The 25,116-nt window shown below is 47.5% G+C and overlaps 3 protein-coding genes across 3 annotated transcripts; 1 reads left to right on the forward strand and 2 right to left on the reverse strand.

Moving 5' to 3' along the window:
* Positions 1 to 544: 544 nt before the first annotated feature.
* LOC120896371 (protein SET) lies at positions 545 to 2,326 on the forward strand. The gene is made up of 2 exons (XM_040300423.1): positions 545 to 1,353; positions 1,446 to 2,326. The coding sequence occupies exons 1-2, from the start codon at positions 939 to 941 to the stop codon at positions 1,781 to 1,783; spliced, it is 753 nt and encodes a 250-aa protein (XP_040156357.1). The 5' UTR covers positions 545 to 938; the 3' UTR covers positions 1,784 to 2,326.
* Positions 2,327 to 2,892: 566 nt separating this feature from the next.
* LOC120896544 (ATP synthase subunit O, mitochondrial) lies at positions 2,893 to 4,099 on the reverse strand. The gene is made up of 3 exons (XM_040300734.1): positions 3,964 to 4,099; positions 3,342 to 3,788; positions 2,893 to 3,273 (listed from the first exon to the last, which is right to left on the reverse strand). Exons 1-3 carry the CDS (start codon positions 3,991 to 3,993, stop codon positions 3,118 to 3,120), a joined length of 633 nt encoding a protein of 210 aa, XP_040156668.1. The 5' UTR covers positions 3,994 to 4,099; the 3' UTR covers positions 2,893 to 3,117.
* A 1,170-nt stretch (positions 4,100 to 5,269) lies between these two features.
* LOC120894833 (elongation of very long chain fatty acids protein) lies at positions 5,270 to 24,039 on the reverse strand. Its single transcript, XM_040297680.1, has 8 exons — positions 23,218 to 24,039; positions 11,395 to 11,575; positions 8,614 to 8,721; positions 8,362 to 8,442; positions 8,096 to 8,258; positions 6,874 to 7,010; positions 6,630 to 6,788; positions 5,270 to 6,539 (listed from the first exon to the last, which is right to left on the reverse strand). Exons 2-8 carry the CDS (start codon positions 11,533 to 11,535, stop codon positions 6,336 to 6,338), a joined length of 993 nt encoding a protein of 330 aa, XP_040153614.1. The 5' UTR covers positions 11,536 to 11,575; positions 23,218 to 24,039; the 3' UTR covers positions 5,270 to 6,335.
* Between the last annotated feature and the right edge of the window lie 1,077 nt (positions 24,040 to 25,116).

Raw genomic sequence — 25,116 nt, forward strand, 5'->3', positions numbered from 1 at the left:
TCTCACTTGCTCGTACATGTTCCTGTTAGGCCGAAAATACACGGACTGGAATTTCGCGGCCGCGGAATTACGCCTGCTGAAAATTTTATGGATAGGACAGTTTGGAAAAGTTGCCGTTGACAGTTTGTACATGGGTTTGTCAGCAGGCGGAATTCCGCGGCCGCGAAATTCCTGTCCGTGCATTTTTGGCCTTAAAGATCAAATGGAGAGAAAATAAAAGTCAACTTACTCATTTGGTGGTTAACTATGCACTATTTATTATGACAGGAATCTTCTTAGGTAAAATTAAATTGTCACCAACACAACGAAAGGCATATGAACAAACATGGAAGCGAAGTAAGAAGTGAATGAGGCCAATTGGCTCCAAGTCTCTTTAAAAATAAAGAAAAAAATGGAAGCGAAGCGTTTGTAATGAAGTGGGAGCTCAAAAACTCACCTCGAAACGAGCACTGTAGGCGAGCAAAGGACGGGTAGAGAAAGCGAGCGAAATGCAGCGATTTGTTTACGTCAAAAACCCTCGCCATGTTGTACGGGATTTGTACCGGTTTTTTGCAAGCCGAAGTTGCGCATCGGACGTCATATCGTGAAAAAGCACAATTGTTAAAAGGCCACAAGCAATACAAGTTTTTTCGAACCATCTCTGATTGGCGCGTTTGTCGTAAGGAAAAGAATTTATCAAAGTACAGTGGTAGATTAGGTGCAATCGGGAAAACAATTGCCATCGCTTTCCGCACAGCCCAACCAGCGCAGGTACACTTGCTGCGTTTACCAAACGCCGGTGAGGCTGGCTACGCGCGCTAGTGTGTGTGTGTGGTTGTGTTGTGTTTGTGTGAGCGCGCGGTAAAGTGCTTCGCGCGATTTGTTTTGCCCGGGAGCTTGTGGGCTGAAGAGCTAAGAAAATCGGAACCCAGCAATAGAGTGTAATTCAACTTCCCACCATGGCTTCCACGGCTAAGAAGGCAAAGAAATCGGACGCGCTCGAGGAGGAACCAGAGGCACTGGAGGCGGTCGATACCTGCCAGAACGAGATCGATGCGCTGAACGAGCAGGCGAGTGAGGAGATACTGAAGGTGGAGCAGAAGTACAACGAGCTGCGGAAGCCGTACTACCGGAAGCGGAACGAGTTTATCAAGCGCATTCCTTCCTTTTGGATGACTGCGATTATGAACCATCCACAAATATCGGGCATCCTCGAGGAGGAGGAAGAGGACTGCCTTCAGTTTCTCGAGAAGCTCGAGGTGGAGGAGTTTGAGGACATCAAGAGCGGATATCGGATTCTGTTCCACTTTGAGGAAAATCCATTTTTCGAAAACACCGTGCTAACTAAAGAGTTTAAGCTCGGCTCGAATGGAGGTAAGCGATGGGTCAATCGGAAATAGAGAAGAAGCCAAAACTATGCAAATTTACTAAAGCCGGGTACTTTTTTATTTGCTTTGTCTTGCTAGAAAGCCCATCCTCGACTAGCACAGCGATCAAATGGAAGCCGGATCACGATCTCACGAAGGTGCTGCCAAAGAAGGTGGCCAACAACCGTCGGAAGCGCGGCCTGGAGAACCGAACCTTCTTCGACTGGTTCACGGATAATAATGATCCCATCAATGACGACATTGCCGAGCTGATCAAGGACGATCTGTGGCCGAACCCGTTGCAATACTATCTGGTGCCGGATATCGAGGTCGAACCGGAGGATGACGAAGATGGCGATGGTGGGGAAGAGTTTGGCGAAGAGGGTGATGAGGAAGAGGTAGACGAGGTAGAGGATGAGGAGGAAAAGGCATCCTAGGCATTACGAGCTGACGAGGGGAAATGAGCATTAGGAAAGCCACCAGACGGTTCACAAAGGCCGAAAATCTTACCTAACGAGTCAAGCAAATGACGATCCTTCAAAAAGTAACTGCAAATTATTGTGTACCGGTACCAAATCATTGCATTTTATTTATGTGGCGGTGTACATTGCACCAAACGTAAACAGGGTTTTGTCACATTAGCGGCCGATGGTAGCCCGCTCTTCGCAGCAGAATTCCAATAATCCCTAATCGTAACCATTATTTATACCTAGTATTACAAAACGGACACCGAGCAAGGTGAACACAAACACACTATGGTCAGTATAACGCAGACGTTCCATACGTTTCCATGTTTGAGGTCGTCATCTCTGGTCCTATGGCTCCTAGTAGTGGTAGGAACAGCATGGTATATCTCGAATATGGATCGGACAACACAACACGACGAAATCAAGAGAATTATCTGTAATTGGGTGGAATTTATCTCGTAGTAAATTCCCTATTAAAGTGCTAAATATACTGTCTTTGGTGGATTAAAAAAATCAGCTAGTTTTTTCATTTGCCATTTGTTATACATTGAGCGCCGGTCTCGTAGTACAGTCGTATGACTTAACAACATGCCCGTCATGGGTTCAATCCCCAAATAGACCGTGCCGCCATACGTAGGACTGACTATCCTGCTATGGGGGGGAATCAATTAGTCACTGAAAGCCAAACCCACAAGTGGGTACAGGCAGGCCTTGACCGACGTCGGTTGTTGAGCCAAAGAAGAAGAAAAAGAATACATTGTTATCGAACCCCGAACTGATCAGACGAAGGCGCGAGACCGCGAGCGGTTTCGGACACTCCTGAGGCAGGCTAAGACCACAAAGCGGTTGTAGCGCCGGATAAGTAAGTAAGTAAGTTATCGAACCCCGGATGATTGTATGGCCCCACCGAAAGTCCGAATGATCGGATGAAAAGCCGTATATTTTTACTCACCTGGTAACTTATCAGGACCTCACATAGCACATTGTACAATTCACGACGGTAGTGGTTCGTCCTTAGGCTTTGGATTAAAAGCCATTTAATTTAACTTCGAATGTATTCGAGGGAAACGTCGTTTAAGTTTCGAATCCTTTAAGGAGAACATTTTTATTCTGTTTCGGCTGTACTGAACATCATACATTCTATATGGCCAGTATTCGCAACGACCCGCGGCTATAGCACATTGCAAAACACTAACCGTCAGCTAGGACGCAACCACGCACCACGTCTCCCGGCACACCCACATCGTAGAGCCCGTACTACCCGTACTGGGGCCGGTGTGTTTGTAGATGATTTTGCTTACATTTTAGACGGGCGCCGTAATGACGTCGGTGTACTTCTTGATTTTGCTGGCAACGCTCATGTCGACGTACTTATCACCGATCGAAACAACCATGCCGCCAATAAGTGCCGGGTCAACCTTAGCCGTGAGCTGGATCGTTTGGTTCGGCTTAAGGAATGCCTAAAAAAATGTTAAAAATACCATATTGTAAATGGATTTAAACATCCGAAGCACTGGCTTGCGCTTACCTTGAGAGCATTTTCCAGCTGCTTGCGCTGGGCATCATCCAGCGGTTTGGCAGTCTTCACCTCACACACGACCTCGCCCCGCTCGGCAGCCATGATCAGGCTGTACGCGTTGATGATACCGTCCAGGCGGCCGAGGCGACCGTTCTCCGCCAGCAGGGTGAGCAGATTGCCGGTGGCAGCGTTGAACTTCACCTTAGCGGCGACATCCTTCAGTGCGGCGGCCTTTACGTTGCGCTTCGTCGTCGGGTCACGTAGCAGATCGCGCATCTTCGGATCCGAGCGCATCTGGCTCTGCAGCCCCTTCAGATCCTTCTCGACCGCATCGAGCGCCTTGGTCTTGGAGGCAGCGGAATAGAGCGCACAGGCATAGCGGCCCTCCAGTCCGAAGACCTGCACCGGTGGCTTGACCAGCTGAGCGGCGGCCGAGCTGGTGCTCAGTTGACGAGCCTGTAAATGTTTTTGCCGGAATTAAAATTACATAACCCTGTTTGGCCATCACATAACCAACACACTTGGATCCGCGAGGATGCAGTGTGTGCAGCGGGTTGGAAGCGATGGGACGCGCTTCCTGCCGCGAAAGATGTGGAGTTTTCGTTGGTTCTAGGCGTGCGAAAGTACTTACCAAAATAGTGAATTTTCCGGATGCTGCCATTTTTCCTGTGTCGATGCGGATGGATAAGACAATTTCACGACGATGGATTGTTTTTGTCAAATTGCACAGAAAACAGGTTGGTCAATGGGCAAGTGTCATAGTGACAGCTGGATGTGTCGCTTGACAGAAGAAAACGAAGCACGGTGTGCTGTAGGAATAAAATCCATGCTTTTTCCACAATTTTTATTTTACAGCTGCTTTATTTGAGCTCTAGTTCGTGTAAGAAAATATTAAATATTTATGTAAGAGTGCTTTGTGTGTTTATTTTAAATTTCAAACGGATGAACAACTAGATACAATTTCTTCCCCACTTTCGTCTTGGACGAAAGTAATTTAACGAAAGAACTACAGTGGAGCGCCGTTTATCCGGGCTTCTCGGGACTTGACCTCGCCCGGATAAGCGAATAACACGGATAATGAGTCAAATGATATATTTTATCATTAATTCCTGGTTATGTTTTGGAAATTTTTCTTATTTTTTGATAAAAATAACCCAGTTTTTACTAACTTCATGTTTTTCCAAAGAGAATATTTTAAATTTGCCATGCATTATAGTGTTTTTGTAATGACAATGTGCTCTTATAACCGCTTTTTCAAATATCCTCCTCATAACGCAATGTCACTTTTGTATTGAACTGTCATTTCTCATCAGCACGGATAAACGGAAAGCCGGATAAAAGGTACCCGGATAAACGGCGCTCCACTGTATGTGCGCTTTTGCGCGCCATAACGAACAGTCACCACGTGGCCAACTTTAAATTAAAGAAAGAAAATAGTTCGTGTTGTTCAACACAGTTTTCGGTATAATATTTATATTTCTTATTCTGAAAGTCCTTCACTTGAGACATTTGGCAATGTTGGAGTCAGGCCGTGATATGTCGAAATTCTCGGTTCATTCCCCCTATGAACCGTGCCTCTTATACTGTTACCTGTTTTTTTTTAATAGGAGGCTGACTATTCTTCTATGGGTTAACTAATGCCCATTAGTCGCTAAGATAGGCCTTGACCAAATACAGGTGTTTCACCATATAAGAAGAAGAAGTACAAGTGAAACCACGAGTGCATACCAGGTTAAAATTCCAAATGTACACATGAAGTTTCGTGAGTATGGTTCATTAATGCATTGCCATCTCCTGCTCCAATTATGAAGCCAATTTCTAAATATCAATTATGTATGTTGCAAGGTGGTTCAAATTACCTCCAACATCGATCAAACATTCTTCAAACGATCACACATTAAAGACTAATTAACAGCAAGTACAGTAAAAACAAGGGGTTGAATTTTATGACTTTTTTTATTATCAATATTGTACAGTACCAGTTTTTTGTCGATTTTACCAATACCAGTTTTGCGAGAGCATAACGAATCGCATTGCGCTTCAATTATCGCTGATTACTTAATGATTTGTTACATACTAAGGAAAGAAATGATGTCTGTTTCGGCTATCGAGACCATCCGCTTCATTTCACCGTACCTCTGGCAACAAATTCGATTAAGCACGATCCTGTGGCGTTTGCAATCGCTTAATAATTTACAGTAGACTAAGGCAAAGGATACGAGACAGAGAGATATTGGGTAATAAAAAGAAGAAGAAAAGAGGCTAGTTGGGTGTATTTTAGACCATCCACCGCTACCGAGGTGGTGGAGCCTGCTGATGAGGCATGTGCATGAGAGTGAACGAGCCTCAATAGATGTGTCCTTATCATACAGTACAAGAAATCTTTGAACATCCACCGAAACGATGCTGGTGTGATATCGTCTAACTGGCTTACAACGCTATTTATCGCTACACTACGCTCTTGAGCTTATCACCTATCGACCTACCGACGTTGAGCTAATGACCTAACGGCTTCCGTTTTCCTGCTAGCTCCTCACTGTGAGCCGGTCAAACGGGGGAATTGTGAAAATGTTCACACCAATCCGCTGACCCGAGTAAAAGTATAGAAACATTCGTCCAAAAATGGGGTGGTTTGAGGGGAGTGGGGGGGGGGAGGGCTAGAGGGTGATTGGGTTGAAAATAAAGCATGTTGAATCTATTTCCTAACCCATCTCTCTTCAAAATAAGACAATCATCACTGGCAGCGTGCGGGAAGCAAACAGCGTTGAGCTCCGGGAGGGTGATTTAACTGGCGAAGGAAGGAAGGAGGGTTTTAGCGGGATGCAGGGGGATGGCGTGGCTCCTGTTTTTGCGAACATCTTCCGTGCGTGCGCAGAGCAGCGAAGCCATGCTGGATGCTGGAGCGCTCATAACCGATCACAGTAAAAAGGCACCGGTCTTCTTTTGTTTCTTCCATTCGGTTTTAGTTTCTACGCTTAGCACCGTCGTTCCCGTCGTGTGCATCTAATTACTACCGAACCCGACGAACGCACGGTGCCGCGTGGTCGAGTAGCTGTCCTCCATCGTTTTGTCGAGGGTCTGATAAAAGTCCGGCTTGCCGTTGCTTGCGGTATGCGGGACCGCGTGTCCATTCGAGATGTTCTTGTTCGGCACCGACTCAAGGTTACCGTTGGTGAGTGCCATCTGTTCAGCCTTTTCCTTCTTTGCCTGGATGGAAACGGAAGATCAAAATCAAGAGACGCACGGTGAGTGACATTCAATGGTTTGCCGGAAAGCCGGAAATTAACGACCACTCACCTGTTTTCGCACGGTGTACGCCTGCTTGTAGAAGTTCGAGAACAGGAAGTAGAACATGACGGCGTGGGCACCGATGAAGTAAGCGAACGCGATCGGATAGTTGCACTCGTTCCAGATCAGCAGCTGGAAAGCGTGTCCCATCACCAAGATGAACTGAACCTGGGTAGCGAACGAACGAAGAACGAAGTATTGGCGTGATTCTTTTGCTGTTGTTTAATGAAGGTTTTCTATCACTAGCACTTACCATCTGCAGCACGGTCAGGTATTTCTTCCACCAGAGGTACTTCTGTACTTTCGGTCCCATCGCGGCCAACATGTAGTAGGTGTACATGATGATGTGCACGAAGGTGTTTAGCAGACCGAAGAAAGAACTGTGTCCACCTGGAACAAGAGATGGATAGAAGGTCGAGTAAGTGGAATGGTTTCACCAGAAAAAGTCGTTAATTGTTTAGTCGTTGAGCGAGACGTAGATCGATGTTTCGATATTTAATAATTATTGTACATTTTACATTGTGTTATACAAACAAAAAAAACTAAATATTACGATCACTTTTTGGGTTCTGATGATACCAAGTCAATGGAGTTTCAACAGTCCTCCATACAAAAAAACAACCCTCAAACACCTACTCAATTACCATTAAGACAAATCTGGGATTTCTTTTCCAAAACTGGTGTGAAAATTAATTGAACACATTTATCATTTTTCCTTCCATTTTTTTCTTGCTGCCCTCTGAAATTCCTCCTCAGAGTCAGCATGATGTTGCACATGGCTGTTTGTTCAAGCGGAATAGTAATTCAATTAGCAAGCGAGCCAAACATTGACCCACTGACAGGAAAGAGCCTTACCCATCACACTGATGATGATGGTTTCATTTCATTCATTTCGTTAGTTGACACTCAGTGGGAAGCGAAAACGTTTAAGAGAGAGAGAGATAAAAAGAAGCGAAAACTTTGCCCTGACTACCATTAGTCACAAAAGGTCCCAAGTACGGTAGCTGAAGTGGAAACGCTGCCGCCGCTGTTGGGCGCTTCTTCAGCGACACATTCAATCTTGCGCCGTGGAATGGAATGGAAGGCGTACGGCTCTGTGTGACCTATGCTCGTTAGGTGCCAACGAAACATGACATTGTCATGATAAATTTGTATTTGTACAGCTACCAAAGAGGGGCCTGGGAGGTCTATTCCCATCCCTCGCATTGTGTTGATGGTTTGCTTTGCTAAATATCATTTCTTCAGTCTGCTTCTCGGTTGTGTAACGGTGGGCTGTGGCAAACACCTGTGAGCCGGTGGCTGGTGCCAGCTAATCAATACGTCTCAGCAAGCGTGAAAGAGAAAACTCATTGCCACCGCACTGGTGCGCTGCGCGTGTTTGCAACAGCGTATTTCTGTGCGTATTTTCGGGTGGTCGATGTTGGGCAAGCGCGTCAGCATGCAAAACTGAAACTGTCTATTTATGTTGTACTAACCTGGCGTAAACTTAACTCCCCACCAGACCGACGCTGGCATGATGCCGTGATGGATGACGTGCAGCGTCGACACCTGATCGTACCGTTTGCGCATCACGAAGAAAATCGTATCGAAGAACTCGGTAAACTTGGAGAAGTAGTACCACCAGCAACCGGACGCCATCTGGAAACAGAAGGAGGGGGGGGGGGGAGTGGGAAATAAAAACCCGAGGAAAATAAGCGATCTGTGGGTAGGCAAAGGACACGGAACAACAAGTTTCTCTTACCCTCAGGGCCATCGGTGAGCGGGAGTAGTCAACCGGTTGACAGCGCAGACTGTACCCGGCGAGCCAGCCGGAAACGCATGCCTGCGGGAAATGGCACGAATCAAGGATGGGTGAATTATGTTGGCGAGATAGGGGAGCGCACATATGGTTGGTAAACAAAAAGTGAAAGGCACACAAAGCGTTGCCTCGTTGCCGGTGGGGTCAACGGAACTGGGTAACCTTATTGGAAACCATTGTTTTGGGGCGCCTTACCTCGTAGAACAGCCACGTACTGAAGAGCACTTGCAGGAAGTTGTACACGATCAGCACCTTACGCAGCTCGAAGGGTTTCCTGTTTTCCATTAGCCGGGGACCTAAGACCTGGGGGACGATAGAGAGACAGAGACGCAAATCGTTAGGCAAGCCGGGAACATTGAGAAACAAGCTGGATAATTGACTGGCAAACACAATCTCCTGTTGGAAATCTGTTTCTCTCCAAAGGCAATTAAGTCCAGGTTCTAGAAGACGATCCCATCGAGGGGATTCCCCACTATGGTGAGGTTAGCGAACCCTGCTGCAGGTGAACGGCTCGGCAATGCAAGTCATATGCATCCGAACGTTGGAATGCTTTGTGTTGTGGGGGCTTAAGATCAATCAGGTGGTAATGTGACGAACGGTGGTGTGGTTCAAGGACGTGGGGATCGGAAGCATTTCTTCGATTCGTAAATAAAGATCAATATATCAAGCTTACAAACTGGGCAAAGTCATGCAAAAGGAATTATGTGGAATGAATGTCGGCGCGAAGGCGAGAAAATGTAGCGAAACAAAAAAAAAGAGCTTTTTGATGTCTGTTGTGTTTTCTTGCTTCAAATTAGATTTACTAATGTGCTTTTTTGCTGATTTAGTTCCCTTTTCATTATTCGTTTTGTTCTCTTACGTATTTATCACTCGTTCCTTATGGTTTTACTCATTTTCTCCTTTTTTTTGAAGTTTTTTTGCAAGTTAGCTTAGCCTGATTCATATTTTCAGGATTAAAAATTCAATTCAAGAAAAAACTAAAATCACTAAATTCATTTTAATTGAGCTATCTTCTACGCCAAAAAATACAGTAATAACGGTTTACACACGTTGGATAGAAATGCTAGGCCATAATTTCGGGATTTTCATTGCTACATCACTTTTTTTTCGCATTTTTGCACCCTTAATACATTTATCACGATACCTATTGTAACGCGTGCACATTGCAAACCTGACTTTCTGGGTTAATTAGAGGGAAAATTGAAACATTTACTCATGAGACCTTCTGTGTATTTTCAATTCAGTTTTACCCTTTATTGCAACCAGATGACGTCCGGACCGACGTAATCGCATTGGAATGAAAATTAATTCGTTTCTACCGTTACCTAACGCCAGGTGGACGCCGGCGAAGCATACACGAAGACGGAAAGCTTTGTCCATATCCGCACGGTTCAAGATCTTAGTGAGGTGTGAAAAGATAAAATTATCTTTTGCTTTCTTGCTGCTCCAATGCACTCCCACCGGTCGGCTGGGCAACAATGTGTGCACTGGCCGTGGAACGGGCTGACAGTGAACTTGCACCGGGGTGCAGTTTTCCAGCGCTCAGCTGGATGGTTAGCGTGCAGCAGAAGCGAGGAGCGAGGGAGAGCGCACACAATTTTGTCACGATTCAATTTACACCACACACATACACACAGACATGCCGAGGGATGTGAGTTCAATGTCGCACCGAAAACGATACCGGTAAGCATAAAACCGTCCATCGAAGGTCAATGTGATAAACTCATCTCGGATGAAGTGGTGCAATGAATCGTACGAACACAAACATACACAAAAACAACCAGCGAGCGACCAATCCGCGTAAGATGATGTTTCTCGAAGGAAACATTCACTTGCGAGATGGTATTTTTGTAGCTGTTGTGCAAGGCCAGGCTACGGTTGTGTTATCGGTGAAGGGAGTAGGGTTCCCGATCGCGCCAAACCTTTCCCACTGCACTCTGTGTTGATCCGTAGCCCTGGTTTTTTTGTGGTTTGCTGGAAAAGTAAGTGCAAACAAACTGGGTACTTCCTGCAGTGTCTGAAGGATGTTTTTTTTTGCGCTGCGGACATTCCACCCGAAAGATTTGTGCGGCTTTGAATGGAAGGAATGAAATACAATCATAACCTTTGGATTGGTGATAGTGTCTGTGGCGTTCTACATATACAGTTCTTACAGGACTGTGATGGTTTCCTTTCGCAATGACTTTCGGGTAGATCTTACTGGAAGCATGCAATTGAATTTTAAACTTTATTATTGAAATCAATTCCATTGGACTAAACGACAACAAACACTTTGTTTTGTGAATATATTATGTGTTAATATTGTAAGATTTTTCAGAATGTTATACTTCTATTGTTTAATATTGAGCAATTTAATGATCGTGATCTTTCCATTCTTATTAATTTTCTTATAAAGCAAGAATAGCTCCCCCAAAGTGATTCTTCTAGTTTTGGTTATTATTTGGGGTAACAACGTTTATTGATCTATGTCCATAGTTGCAATAGGTTTGGCTTATAGTGACTTGGTTGATTTCTCGATGATACGATAGTTAGCCCAGTCGACGAGAAGCAAGGAGTTTAATCCCTTGACAAACATCGTTGTTAGATCGTAGAATTGCTATGCTGTAATACCAGCTTGAAAAATATTGGCTGTTAATTAAGCTTCTTACTATACATGGCTGAAGTTACGAGAGGAATGAGACCAATATAGCATCAATGTCTCTATGTACAAGAAGCAGAAAAGCAGAAAAGGAATCTCCAATAATTAAGAAGTCTTCGTGACGGACAGTTATGTAAAAGCAAAATATTATCAGCATTATAGAAAACAATAATTTCTGCCCTTTTACTTGCCCCCTTGCTTTTTGTAAGCGTCAAGTATCACTGCACCACGTATTCCCCAGATTCCGCAGATTCCACCCTGCAATGTCAACGGTAACGCCGTTGACCCATCCTAGCTCGTTACGAAATTTCACAAATCATTCCCTCCACAGCGCTTACCTTAACGCAATAAGCATAGCACAGACTGATGCCGATGGTGGGAAAGGGTGAGCTCATCAGGGGCCAGTCGCGCGTCCGCGGATCGGACAGCTCGTCCATCAGGTACCGCCAGCCCTGGTGCACATTTGTGATAAGCTCCATCGTGTTTCGGTGGCTTTAACTGCTAGCTTCCGCCGTGTTACTGGAATGAAAGAAATGCAAACACAAAGAAAAAAACATCAACATAAGTCAAGAGTACAAGTGAAAGGAAAAGGTTCTAGAACAGTCGATTACGGTGAGAAAGTATTTGTTGTCCCGGCGGCCCACTCCCTAACTCTCACTTTGTGTAAATACCGCCCGGTCTCGGTCCTGCCTCGCAGCTCTGACGTCAAAAACGGTACGCGCGTAATCGTATCGCCCTGCCCGGGTAACAGACAGGCGCAACAGACTTCCGGCATGTCGCTGTCAACCGTGAAGCGAACTGGACATTTCTTCTTCAACTGCAAACACTCAACGCGTGGATTGCGGCGGAATGTAGGCCGGTGTGCAACCTTTGCACTGTTTGATAATTGTTCGCTTCGCTACGAATACGAGACCACAGAGCAAACAGACCACAGGGAAAGTAGTTTCGGTCTTTGAGCGTTTTGCGGTAAACAAATCAATTAATGGCACAATGGATCGAGAAGGTTCTGTGCGGTGTTTGTTTTGAATGTCTTTGGATCTCCGCCACTCCGCACGGAGATTTACGAAACGGAGATTTTACGATGCCATTGGGGCCATGTGAACGTTAAATCAGATCCTTCAGAATCGCTTCCATCGTGGCAATAAATAGTATGATACAACTTCGCACCATAAACGGCACCAAGAAGTTCGACTTCCGCCGACAACTATCAGTTGGGAACAGCTGTGTGCTTGTTTGGTGGTTAAATTTGCTTGACTACGCTCGCACACACCTGATGTGATGCAGATCTTGAGCTTGAGCTTTGGCTTATACGATGGGTTTTAAAATTTCGCACTACCAATAAAACCCCAGTTCCTGGACGCAACTGGTTTTGTTTTTTTTACGTTTCGCCATGGCCGCCACAGAGTATTGGATGCGCGAAACAAGATCAGCTTTCGGTGAGCCGTTCGGTAGATCGAGTTGTGCGGAATTGGCATCGACCCGGTTTTTGCTTGGACCGGTCTCCGTACCCAGGAAGAAAAACAGAATGAATATTTATTCCGGGTCTCCTACGGGTGTAGAATGCTTTGCATTCGCAAACTGGGTGTCCTTCCCGAGCTGCGGAACGCAAATTGTCAACATAACAGTAACGCCAACTGTCGCGAGTTGCGCGAAAGGATGGGTTGGGGTTTCGTTTGGCTGGCTGTGGGAGACAAACTTTTCCACTGTCACTGAGTGTGTGTGCGTGTGTGAGTTGAAGGTAAGTGAAGCAATGTGGGATGGTGTTATGTGCCTTTTTAAGTTAATTATAAACAGTGAGGTGAGAAATCGATGGTTTCGTTGGTTGAAAAGCGCTCGAAAGCGTATTCCACCATTATGATGTACGATTGCATTACAAAGGTTAAGGTGATAATCTAAAAAATGGAATACATTAAAGAATCATATAGACCACAATATAGGACAAAACATCAACACAAATTCACACGAGAGATTAAATCTGCATTGTGAGTATATGAACGACCTTCAACTTTAGAAATGCTAATATTCATTTTATCAAGAGAAGCAGATTGCGATCTGATAACATAACCATTTTTCTGTAAACAAAAAAAAACATAGGCAAAATAAAATATAAACTTAGCGAATGCGAGATGCGTTTGAAAATGGATCGTTTCGAGCTCCCTACACATAGTAAACTTTCAGCAGAGAAGCTTCCACATCTTTTTACAAAACAACAAGATTCTCTATCCCTTTCTCCCGCCCAGTGTCAATAAAATAGAATAAAATAATGCACCGATGGGCACCGGAATGCTTGGGCTAATGAAACGGCACGGATTACGGCCACCAGGGTGTCCTACATCATCAACACCGTACGCGCCCGGCACATCGCAACCCACACCCCAGCAACGTTTCGTCACACCCAGCTCACCCCGCGGCATCAGGAGTACTACTTCGATCGCAAAACTAAAAGCCAGCCAGTAAACGATGCAAAGGTCAGAGCATTGAGCGAACATTTTATTAGCTCGACCTAGCTAGGCCGGGCCGGGCCCAGCGCATCAGCCCGCAGGTCACCAGCCAACACCAGCACCCAGCTGTGCGGGGTTGGTGAACTTTATAGTCGGTTGGCACCGTTTGCGCTGTGCCAACCGCCCATCTAATGAGAGTGGTGGCCCGGCGTGGTCACCGTAATGGTGGCCGTATTAGTGTAGATGCACTGTTTTGTTGTTGTTGCTGCAGCTTTTTAATGTGCACCGTCCCCGTCAGCCTTCACGAAACGGTCGGTCGGTTTGTTTTATTCGGCTTCTAATCTTGTGCTGACCCCATACCCACGCGCCGTAATGGAGGATGTCCAGCCGGTGGTGGTTGGAGGAGACGCGGTAGATTCATTGCAAATGAGTGTCTTTAGTTGTTGCCATCGGATGCGACCGACGGCAGGTGGATGAGTTCGCACAATGTAAAAGAAGGTCAGCACGCCCGGAGGGGTTCGTCGCTTGACGCCGCTATTGCCGGGGCGGGTAGAATCTTTCGTCACTGTGCGGCACTGTTAGCGGGTGGCGCTCTGGCACTTCGGGATGTGCTCCCCGTTAGCCATGCGTAGCCGAGTCACACCGAGCGCGGATGCCGATCACGCAACCGCTTCAGGACTTGAGGTGATTAATTTGCTTAGCCATCGAGCAAAAAACAAAAAAAAGACAGCCAATCGACACGATGTCACAGGGCGTACGAGAACAGTTGTAATGGCGCGGTGTGTGCGAACGTGCGCGCTTTTAACATGTAAAGAAACGACACGCCGACCGACACCGACTAATGCCACTTCTAAATGTGCCACCCTGGTGACGGATGAAAACATATCGCACTTGACCGCCGGGAGGGTGGGTAGGGACCGTTTTATGGTTATGAAAATGATGCAATTTATATTCACTTGAGCGAACGGGGAAGTAGCAAGGTCGCTCATGGCAAGTGGCGTGTCCAGACGCGCCCTTTCAGCGGACGCTCCCTTATGGCAAAGAATTCCACACCGCTTCAGCTCCATCTTTCCGCACCACCACCACTACCACTTACCGAAAAGCGTTTGCGCAACGCGCTAGAGCGCAATTTTCCGTAACCGCGCACCGCGAGAGGTTGTTCAAACGGAAAGATCGATTAGTGCAGCGTGCGGCCACACACAGATCGACAGATAGCCTTTGCCATACCCCAACAACAACAACAACAACAGAAGGAAACACGAAAACTTTTAATAAGATTTGTTCATGCAAAACCGACCAATATGAAAACCCCACTCCTTCAGTCGCCCCGCAATGTTGCACCATCGTCGAGCAAAACCCTTTTTGGGACGAAAGGTAGAGTTTCATTAACTTGGTTGACCTTAGCCGACGAGGATGATGGGCAATAAAATGGAGGCCCCGATCGATGTTAGAACCGCACTAAATCGGTGAAACGATTCGTTAGTTCTGCCTGACTCACGATCGAAAATGCAATCTCTGCCCCTTGTTATTATTAATAAGCCCCGTGTCAATATTGTGCGCGGATATTGTGTTCGAGGTTCGGTCGATCGAAGGTTTTCTCCGTTGCAGTGGTTCAGTGTTTTTCGCGCCACTTCACGAGCGGTGCGATGTTCGCTTGCCGGGCATGCCCCGGGTTTGCAATCCGTTTGGCAAATTCACGCACGTGTGCACATGCTTCTCGGCCCGTTTTGCGCCACAATATTGCATTCGGGCGAGGTGGTTGAGTTTGGCCGAAAATTTGGCACACTGTCATAATCGACGTCAGAGGCGCCATCAGCGCAAGAGCGGCAGAAGAGCAGCGTGAATTGCGCGGATGGTGCAGTTTAATGGATTGGCTGGTTGTGGATTGTGGCCTATTGCGATCGATTACTGGCGATGCAGTGACGTGCTCCGCCAAAGCGGGTCAATGACAAATGTGGGGTAATTAAACAGCGAGCGACACCCTGCCGTGGCAGGAAAGGGAACCTTCTCGCAAGAATGTCAACCCGGTAGTTTGCAGCCCGTTCCCGTTTAGTGCATGGGAATTACCTGGCCACTCAGTGTGTGCCACTTGTTTTGCTTTTAATCAATGTGTAACGCAAATTGCGCGATCGCAAGACGAAACTTGTACCCAGTTGCAACGATCGGTTGAGACGGTGTGATGTGGGAGGTTCCCCCGATTTCCCCCCCAAATGGAAATGGAATTAGGAGAGATAAAAAGGTGAAACTAGATGCACTGATAGCCAGCTCTCATAACAGAAATTTAAACATTGCGAAACGATCGCATATAAATTGAGGTAAAACCAAAAACGACAAAGCTATACGATCGCCGCATAATTAAAATATAGCCCCAGCAAAACTCCTCTACACCACTGTGCAACCTTCGCTTCGATTGTATGCAAAACGTTATCGGCAATGATTAAGTCAGGCTGCCGATTACACACAACATAGTGATTAGAGCATCCGACGCGATAAGTTATGCGGAATGTCGCGAAAGCGACGGCTCCGGCTCGATCAGTGATCGATTGATCGCTGCTGCTGCTACCATCAAAGGTTACATCGACGCACTGTTAGAACTGGTCCAGGAGCAGTGGAATGTGTCTTTGATTGTAATTCATTAATTTTAATCCCAGTGGAAAAATAAGCTCAAACCCACCCACCACTCGTGATGAATATGCAACAGTGCGTAAGTGATATTGCTTCGTGACGCAAAAAGACGCAACCCACTCGAGTGGGCGAAAGGGTTTCCGGCTGGCACACCCCGTCTGACTCGGTAGACGGTTCTGGAACTGGAAAAAAGACAGCTGATCGGTACTGCAGACCACTACTTCACGGGAGGTACTATTCTAGCCACAGTGCCTGTTGTCGAAAAGGCCACTGTTGACAAACGCAGAAGTAGAACCGGCTCGGGTCCAGTGGGTTTTCCCCTTCTTCTAGAACTCTCCACCGATTGTCTAGTCGCGATCGCGATTGGATGCACTTGGTGACGTTATGAATTAACTGTTGAGGTTGCAAGCAGCACCCAAGCAAGGCAAGTGGGTGGCTCGCGGTACAGGCATCGATCAATTACCGTTAGTAAACAAGCACCAAACCCCCGGAGGTCCGGACGAGTCACCTGTCAATCTGTCGTTCGAAGATCGTTGGATGTGACGTTTTGTTTATGCCGATGGGAGGTTCTGTTGCTGCTCTTCCTCTCTCTCCATTTCTTGTCATTTTAATAAGCAAGCCTTCCATATGGGTGCCGATCGGAAAGATAAACACACACTTTGCCAGGCTCTGAACTTAAACTTGATCTTGCCACGGCACACGGGATTGGCAGCAGCCGGGAGGGAAGATTGATGTAAGGTGTAATTAACACCGTAACACTGGGTTGGTAGTGGTACAGCGGGTGACAACGCGAAGGAAAATTCCTCCCCAGCGAGTCAGCCGCGTGACGCACAACGGAGGTAACTGTATTTCGTGCCCATTGCATTCTGTTTCCCCCCCGTCATTCATGGAGTTACATACCGTTGCATAATGCATTTGCAATGCTCATTGGTTATTGGTTTCAGTAGAAGAAAAGTGTCCCCCGTCCCCACAGTGAGCAAACATTATGCAGCATCTCTCTTAACCCCAGATTCTTTGTTCGCTGACGCTTCGGCTTTGATGCGATCGAGCCGGGTGGATTAATTCATCAGCTGAGTGTTTACCCCGAGCGCCAGTGTTTACGTTTGCTCAAGCCGTTGGGTACACACAAAGCATCCCCAAAACGCGCTTCGGAGCAATTGCTAATGCTTAATTGAAAGTGTGAAGATTCACACACGCCTGCGGGGAGTGTTTTTCATGGCCGATGGTTTTTCGGTGATTTACATGATAGTACACACACTACGACCATCGGGATATGAACATGGAAAAAGCATCACGCGTGCTCTGCTTGCCAACATTTAGCAACGTTCGAAACTGTTTGTGCTTCACAACTTTGAGCTCCGAAAGCCATTGTGGGCTGTGTCCTGTGCGGTCCTCTGCGATGCCTGTCGAAGTTCTACCGGTTTGACCGAGATTTGTGCTGATTTTGGGCAAACGAACGGAGGGTCATCGTTCACGATGGTGATGATAGGCAAACATGGGCCAGTTTTTGAAGGCACCAAACGTTGGTGAAGAAACAGCGAAACGCACTTTAGTCTCACGGGCACGTAGCGTCTGCGCTGGTATAGGGCCACCTGATTGGTCGGTGCCTATTTTTAAAAGTAACAACAAAGGGGGACCGTTTCCCCTGGCTGTAAGGGTGATTCTTCACGCTCCAATCTCTAATGGGCGCATTTTGTATGCTGTACAGATAGGGGCAGAGTTTGGTTTAGCGGAGCATTTAGGTCCGGCGACAGTACGAGCCGCGGCTAATCAGCGGACACTGACCATGCTTCTAATCTTCTTGTCAGGTTGAAGGTTGCTTACGGAAAGCTTTTCACGCTTTTCAGCCTAATCGTTGGAATTAATTTCAAACTACTATACCGTTTTCGAAAATTCATTTACGTACAATAGCGTTACAGTCTAAAGGACGAACCTTGTATAAATCAATCGAAAACAAAGGCCATTGTCAGGTGCCCGACACGTGGCACTCTACAGCACAAGCAGGATGCCATTTTTCCAAGAACTTAAAATTCTTTCCCACACCAAACCCAAAAGCCAACCCCGGTACCGGTGCCACTCTTTGACGACATGTGCGACAAAGGACAATCACCTAGCCGTGCTGCCGCCTGCTGTCACCGGTGCGGCGTCCACAGCCGCATTTTCGGTAAATTCCTCCACGAAGCAGCGTGGGTGGCAACAAACGCTCTTCAAGGCTAATCGGATCGTTTGCATGCAAGCTCGCCCGTGGCGCCAAAGGATCAAAACGTGCGCTCCCGAAATTGCGCATCAATTATTTGCCCTCAGCTATCGAGCAGGTTCACAACCACCGTTCACCCTCCTACCCCGCTTAATTTCCAGCTCGCTCCATCGATGCAAATCTACGATCTGGATCGAAGCGGCAAGCGAATTGATAACCGTCCAGGGTGCACACCAGTGGACGACCTTCGGGCGGGCAGGTTGGCCCTTTTGCACGGCGAGGCCAGGCTGTGGATGGGCATGTTGTTTACATTGGCCTCGCTCGTGCGACCCGGGCCACGTGCGCAACCGTTACGTAGATGGCGATCGTCTGCTGCGCATGGCGACGGCGAGACGAAGACAACGAGCATGAGCAGCAGGGAACGGTATCTACATGTTTATGCTTTATGTGCGGTCTGCAGCGATATCGGACAGTGGCACAACCTTGAGCATCGCAGCAAAATCTGAAAAACTGTATTCGATCGGTCTGGTCGATGCCCAGTCTGACCTAGTGTAGAGGACCTGATCGCATGGTGGTTGAGTCTGCTGAGCCTGCTGTACCCCCTATGCCCATTACATCATGTAATAGCACAATGGAACAGACCGGCCTGGAATTGGCGGGCCAGCAAAAATGGGGCCAACGCAGGCCTACCCTACTGGTTGCAGCATCCGCGATCCACCGCATGGGGACCACATGGGGACGATATTTGAATGTGCCGTTGTTATGCGTGTTTGCGGTGCGGAGTGCTGCGAAAGCGAAAACGGCTCGGCAGTGAAAACCGTCCATGGTTGTGTGAGGAGGAAAGGCGGCATCGCGTTGGCTTCTCCACACCATCGGCGAGATGCATTATTCATCGGGACGGTCAGCTTTGCGTCTTTTGCCAAGGGATGGTGCTTTGGGCAAATGAGATGGGCAAAAGGTGGGAATGCAAATTAAAGAGAGAAGAAGTAAAGTGGGGGAATGATTATACAGCAAAAAAAGCACAGCAAACCCGTCGGCTCATAATGATCGTCACAAGCGATCGGTCGATTGATCTCTCTCCCTCTGTGTGTCTGCGAGTCCCGGGATTAGGTCATGCCACTTTGGGGTGCGGAACAGCAACCAGCACCGCCACAGAAAGCACAAATGAGCAAGGAAACAGCCAAACGGTGGCCCCATTTCCAGCGGGTTTTCGAATTGGTGCGAAGCTGAACAAAAAAAAAATCTGCAAAAAATAGAGCAACTCTCGTACACAGCGTGAGCGTCCGCTCCAATACTCAGGTGCAAAAGGTCAGCGAAGGTGCAATTTACTCTTTTGTTTCCTCCTTTACCACATTTTCTTGGTACCACTAGTGCGCACGTTTAATAAGTCCCGCCGAGTGACTTATTGGGCAGCATCCAGGGAGTGGGAAATGAACGGCAAACAAAACACACAGCGCCGCCGGTGTATCGATCGGTATGATGTAACGATCGTTAACGCGCATAAACACGCCCAACATTGGGCGAAGGCAGGTAGAAGGATAAGATTGAACTGCACACAAACGATACGAACGAAAGGCTTTAAATCACACATTGATGCGGTTGTGTGCGTGGAGCGTTGCTTGGTAAAGTGTTGATCATGTCAACGCGATACAGCACAGTTCGAGCATTGAAGTCTTTCGTTTGTATCCGGGCAATAGATTAATGTGGCGATTTTTTCTCTCTCTTCCACTCGTTGTAATGTCACTTTTTAAGCATGATTGCTGGAATGACATCAACGGACCCCAATCCGTCTTCAAAGCCGCACATTATGTTCTTGACAAAAAAGACACATCGCACATTTATCAACCACTTGAAACGTCACTCGAACAGGATCTCGCCCCTTTAGTAGCATCCATTCTTGTGACGTTTTATCCCGGAGCTGAAAATAACCACTTTGGATTGGCACGGTTGAACAAAGTTTTCTTCGCACACTGTTACTTCCTAGAACGCTTTTAAGCAAACAAAACAGTCAAAGAAGTGGTCCCTTTTTGGTTCCACACTAAATAGAGTTTGCTTTTACGAAAGGTGGTAAAATCACGCGTCATTACGCACTCGTGGCCGCTCGTGGAGCGCTCAAGAGTGATGAGCAAATTAAGCAACGCTGTTGCGCACAAAGAGCAACGGAGCTTTTTTGCCTTCATTTATTAAATGACACCTTTGCCCAACTGGTGCTTTCCGGTGACGGTGAACTGTGGCTGCTTATGCTGCCAGTCGACCACTCGACTGTCGCTAATGAGAATTAGAAGCCGCACATAATGAATTTGTTAGGGGAGGAAGTGAAAAAAAACTAACATGAAAGCGGTATATCCCCCCGTTGATGCCAGGGACGCTGAAAAGGAAGCACAGCCTGACGTTACATTTATCTCCGGCAACTTATTATCACTCACGCAAGACGAACCAACCCCCCCCCCCACCCCCCTGGTAGTCTTCTTTCGACCGTATCCGAATGCACAAAAAAACGGTAAACAAACATTGGGCTGCCGATGCAGTCGCCCCTCGGTTGGAGACTCTTTACGTTGAGTCGCGCATCCGTCCGGACCTTGGCAGTATATTTTCACGACCAAACGGTAACATTCTCCTGTTCGAAACGCGTTTCGTTCCGTGCCGTTGGCTGAGTTGGCCAAGTGCTTGTATCGTAATCGATGCTGCATAATTTTTCGGTTTCAGTTAACCCAATTTCGTCCAATTCTCACCCTAGCACAACCCAAAGACAAGCACTGCCCTTAACTGTAAGCGGTTGAGGGTTGAGATTTAATTCATTCCGTACAATGACCCAACGGCACGAGTATGCACGTGAGTGTGTGTGTGGCACAACTGTTCGAGTTTCTGCTGGTCATAAATGAGATTATCTCACCTCAACCGGATACTGGGCGCTGGTGAATGGCGTGCTCGTCGCGGATGTCGAGTTAGACACCGTGGAGACACGTGGCAAGCCAGAGCCCTAGGGGCAGGTCAATCGGTACCGGTGCTTTCACTGGGCCAGTACTGTGACTAGCCCCGGAGGAGGGTGAGGAATGAATCCGTTCGTTTGCTTTTGGTTGCATTGCGGCAACGGCAGAACGCGGGAACGCGTGGCAGTAAAAGCCTCGGAAGTGACAGGTTGAGCTGGGTGGCGCGCTGTCACCAGGCGGCCGCCGTATCGATGGTTTTGCGTGTGATGTGTACAATGTGTACAGATTGTTAGCAATTAATTCACACCAATTACCTTTTGCAAACGGTGTTTCTAGAGCTAAGCCAGAGTGAAGGAAAAAATCTTACGAACAATGTCAGTAGGAAACATTTTAATAATATTTACCGATTCGCTCTTATGTAGAGAAACAATTGACACTAAAAAACAATAGCTAAACAAACATCACACAGCTTTCTGGCCAAAAAAACACACACACTTCGCGACGTGAAAAAAGACAAACGTTTCGTCTGGTTCAAAACTGTTTGCGCGACTGTGCCTTTGCTTTCCACTTTGGTCGATGCTATCGATCGGTTGATATATTTTGTTTCACCTTTCGGCTTTTTCTTCTAACACTGCTTACCCCTTGCGAGCCATTTTTCTGCACAGTTGCACTCGTTGTTCCCAGGAGGGGAGGTACGGTGTGAAATATTTACACCGCCCGACGTGAACTGGAACGGGACGGTAAGAAATGGAACGAAAGAAAAAAAACTGCAAACTCACGCGCAAATCACTTATTGCATCGCGATTGTGTGTGCGACGTGTTTATTGCTGCGTTTGGGTCCCCCACTGGGTGTCGTAAAAATGCGATCACCTGCGTGCCTTTGGTACCGTTTCCTCCCGGTGACCTTCAACCCGCAACCCGTGTCCCGATCGATCGCTGCTGCTCTCGTATTGTTGATTGTACCAATTAGATCCACACGCGTTTGCGCATCCACAAATCCTTGATCACTTGTACACTTGTTTTCACTTTCTGTGTGGCAGTGTTTGCCGTGAACCTTCACGGTCATCGCAGGGTAAAGATGCTGATGGAGCATTTCAACGATCGTTCGGGGGGGCTTTTTGGAGACTTTTAATCTCACCGTACCGAGCCGCGTTGATGCAATCGGGCGGACGTATCATTTCCACGCGGTTCGTGCCGCGAAGATACGTTAGGTCGCGAGAAATTCAAATAAATTAACCAAAAAGGCACGATGACGCATGTTGGGCTCGGCGAGAAACCGCACCCGTGACGATATCCGTTGACGAGGTGAACGCTGGTGAACGATCATCGCTGCTGGGATGAAAGCATCAGGCCAAGTGTGATGGCCGCACTCTACACCGAGCGCAGTGGACGCCGTGCCAATCCCGAACGGTGTCCGGGGGTAGTCAGATTTTGACCGAATTTCGCTTATGTAAGACCACACCGTAAGACCCGGGCCGTTTGAATGGGATCGCTGCGTAACGATCGGCTGGCGAGGTTTGTTTTTGCCGCGTGTTGCCGGAACACCGCGGCTGTGTCGGTTGGACCCGGGGCTGTGGTAAAGCATCCCACCGGTCTCCGAACGCGGGACATTCCCTGACGTGAAACCGGTTCGAGCTAGGTGAACTAAACACACCTTCGGTATTTTTTAGTTTTATTTGCTCCGCGACGCTTTGGTCACTGCCGATCATTCACGAACTTGGGAGACGACACTTAAATTCAAAAATCGAATTTTAGCCCAACAAACGTGCACAAAAACAATACTAGTAGCTTCTCTAATGTTAACAGGTGTACAAAAATTATATTTTGAATAAGGATCGAAATAAAAAAAAATCAAAAAAAAAAAAACAGAAAAGGAAAGCAAAACATACCACTCACCCCGTTACTTCACATTTATAACGCATAAGCACGTAGGCTAATGTGGTGGGGTCCTAGAAAAGTGGGACTTACCTTTCTAATAAATTACTGGCACTGAACAGAGCGCCACAGTCTCCCTCGAGCGGGCGTCGAGCGAAAAAGTGCAGCCACTGGCGGTGGTGCAGGAAGAAGAAGAGTAAAACCAAAAACTTTTGGGGAAAAACAAATCCCTTTCTGCCGACACTTGCCACACTTCGCCAAACGATGCTGACCGGTCGGAGACACAGACGCTGTCAAATCGGCCCCGTTTTCTGTATTAACGCACAGGTATCCAGTCTTCACACACACACACAGACACACACACACACTGCTGTGTGTTCCGCTTAGTTTGGTTAAAATCCGCTAGCCACACTAAGTTTATTCACCAGACCGGCGGATGGGGAAGTCCGGCGGCGTTCGCGACACGTAATGCTGATGCAGCAGACCAAAGCACTGGCAAACCGTCCTCGATGCCCTAGCACGGGGTGGGCACGATGATTTTGATGGGAATGGTTGTGATGTGGTATGAAAAGCCGCCCGAAAAAGCGAACCGCACTGGCCGAACTACACTGGAGCAACGAAATGTCGGGATTCAAAAAGAAGTCCTTGCAGTGTTATCCTGCTTGCCCACTACACTCACTTATGATAGAATTGCTTGAACACACCGTCGGATACAGACACATAGACACAGATGCACATTAATTCTGCTACATGAGCCCTCACTAGCACACCCGTACACACACAAACATGTAGAAAGGCCCAATTGCATGGGACCATACGCCAATATCCTGGAGGCCGAGCACCTTTTCGCCCTGCGGTCCGGTGCGTCCGTCGTGAGGCACAAGCGACTGGTACGAGCGAAATGAGTTTTCGGCGATCGCGACATCGTTGTTTTATATATCGACCCCACTCCTCGCGATCGGACCGCTCCACACCGCGGCACCGGGACGCGTTCCGCCTGCTGCTTTCCCACCACCCAATCGTCGTGAGATTGGCGCTCGTGGCGTCGGCAGCAACAACGAACAAGCGAGTCGCGATCGTACAAGAGGGTGTGTGTGTGTGTGTGTGTACCGAACCGAGATGGATACTAGGCGCTTCCATAGCGAATCACTGGACGCATTGTGGAATCGGCAAACCTCCCCTTTACTACTACACCAGGTATTAGTACTACCACCAGCGCACAGAGTAGCACAGCCTCATTTGGTTCTGTTTTGTCCGCTCTGGGAGGGCGTTTGGGTGGCAAGATACGGCACGCTCGGGAGCTACACAAAGCTAAAAGCCGGTTCCGAACCTAGGGGAACACACTACGCGCTGCTCTAGACAAAGCTTGTTTTTGTGCAAAAGGCGAATTTTCGTTCTGTAGTGTGTTGGCTCAGGGACGGAAATTCCAGCGCAGAGCTACAGCAGGCTTTTCAACGGATAATCTTCCAATCCGCCATGATGACGATTGGATGTTGTTGATAATCTTGCGATGGTGGTTTGAATGCATTGTGAGGCACGCTTAGCTTGGGGAATAAAGAAACATTCTGAGTCCAGTGCAATGAGCCTTAGTTACAGACGCTCGCCATTGGTGGATGATCTTGGCAGTGTGATTATGCGCGTAGCTCTGCCTTCGATCCTCTGGATGCGGCTACACACCGTATCAGCTCTATACAAAGCAGAAGGTTGCATGGGTGCCTTTGTGGAGGTGTCCAACGGGCCCAGCGGCAGATTGTTGGTCAAGTGCACACGCTTGGCCCGGGCACGGTGACAGCCACTACTTGCCTAACCAGTTTTTCTCCCCCGGCATCGAACGATGCACTACAAAGATGCACCACCCATCGTCAATTTGCATCTTGCTTTCTCTCTCTCTCTCTCTCCCTGCCTGCTCTTGCTGTTGCACTCCCGTAGGTAGTATAGATTAAATGCCGGTTTGACGCAACAACTGCAACCCGTGTGTCGCGCAAATGTCGT

This window comes from Anopheles arabiensis, chromosome 2 (genome assembly GCF_016920715.1).
Source record: "Anopheles arabiensis isolate DONGOLA chromosome 2, AaraD3, whole genome shotgun sequence".
NCBI classification, from domain to species: Eukaryota; Metazoa; Arthropoda; class Insecta; order Diptera; family Culicidae; genus Anopheles; species Anopheles arabiensis.

What these genes read in the sequence shown, in the direction of transcription:
- LOC120894833 (XM_040297680.1), bottom strand. Translation starts at nt 11,535, where the DNA reads ATGGAGCTTATCACAAATGTGCACCAGGGCTGGCGGTACCTGATGGAC. An exon ending in GCTCACCGATGGCCCTGAGG is followed by an intron (nt 8,259 to 8,361) that starts GTAAGAGAAACT and finishes TTCTGTTTCCAG; the next exon opens with ATGGCGTCCGGTTGCTGGTG. An exon ending in CGTACACCGTGCGAAAACAG is followed by an intron (nt 6,540 to 6,629) that starts GTGAGTGGTCGT and finishes GTTTCCATCCAG; the next exon opens with GCAAAGAAGGAAAAGGCTGA.
- LOC120896544 (XM_040300734.1), bottom strand. Translation starts at nt 3,993, where the DNA reads ATGGCAGCATCCGGAAAATTCACTATTTTG. An exon ending in CCGGAAAATTCACTATTTTG is followed by an intron (nt 3,789 to 3,963) that starts GTAAGTACTTTC and finishes AAACATTTACAG; the next exon opens with GCTCGTCAACTGAGCACCAG. An exon ending in AGCTGGAAAATGCTCTCAAG is followed by an intron (nt 3,274 to 3,341) that starts GTAAGCGCAAGC and finishes ACATTTTTTTAG; the next exon opens with GCATTCCTTAAGCCGAACCA.
- LOC120896371 (XM_040300423.1), top strand. Translation starts at nt 939, where the DNA reads ATGGCTTCCACGGCTAAGAAGGCAAAGAAATCGGACGCGCTCGAGGAG. An exon ending in TAAGCTCGGCTCGAATGGAG is followed by an intron (nt 1,354 to 1,445) that starts GTAAGCGATGGG and finishes TTGTCTTGCTAG; the next exon opens with AAAGCCCATCCTCGACTAGC.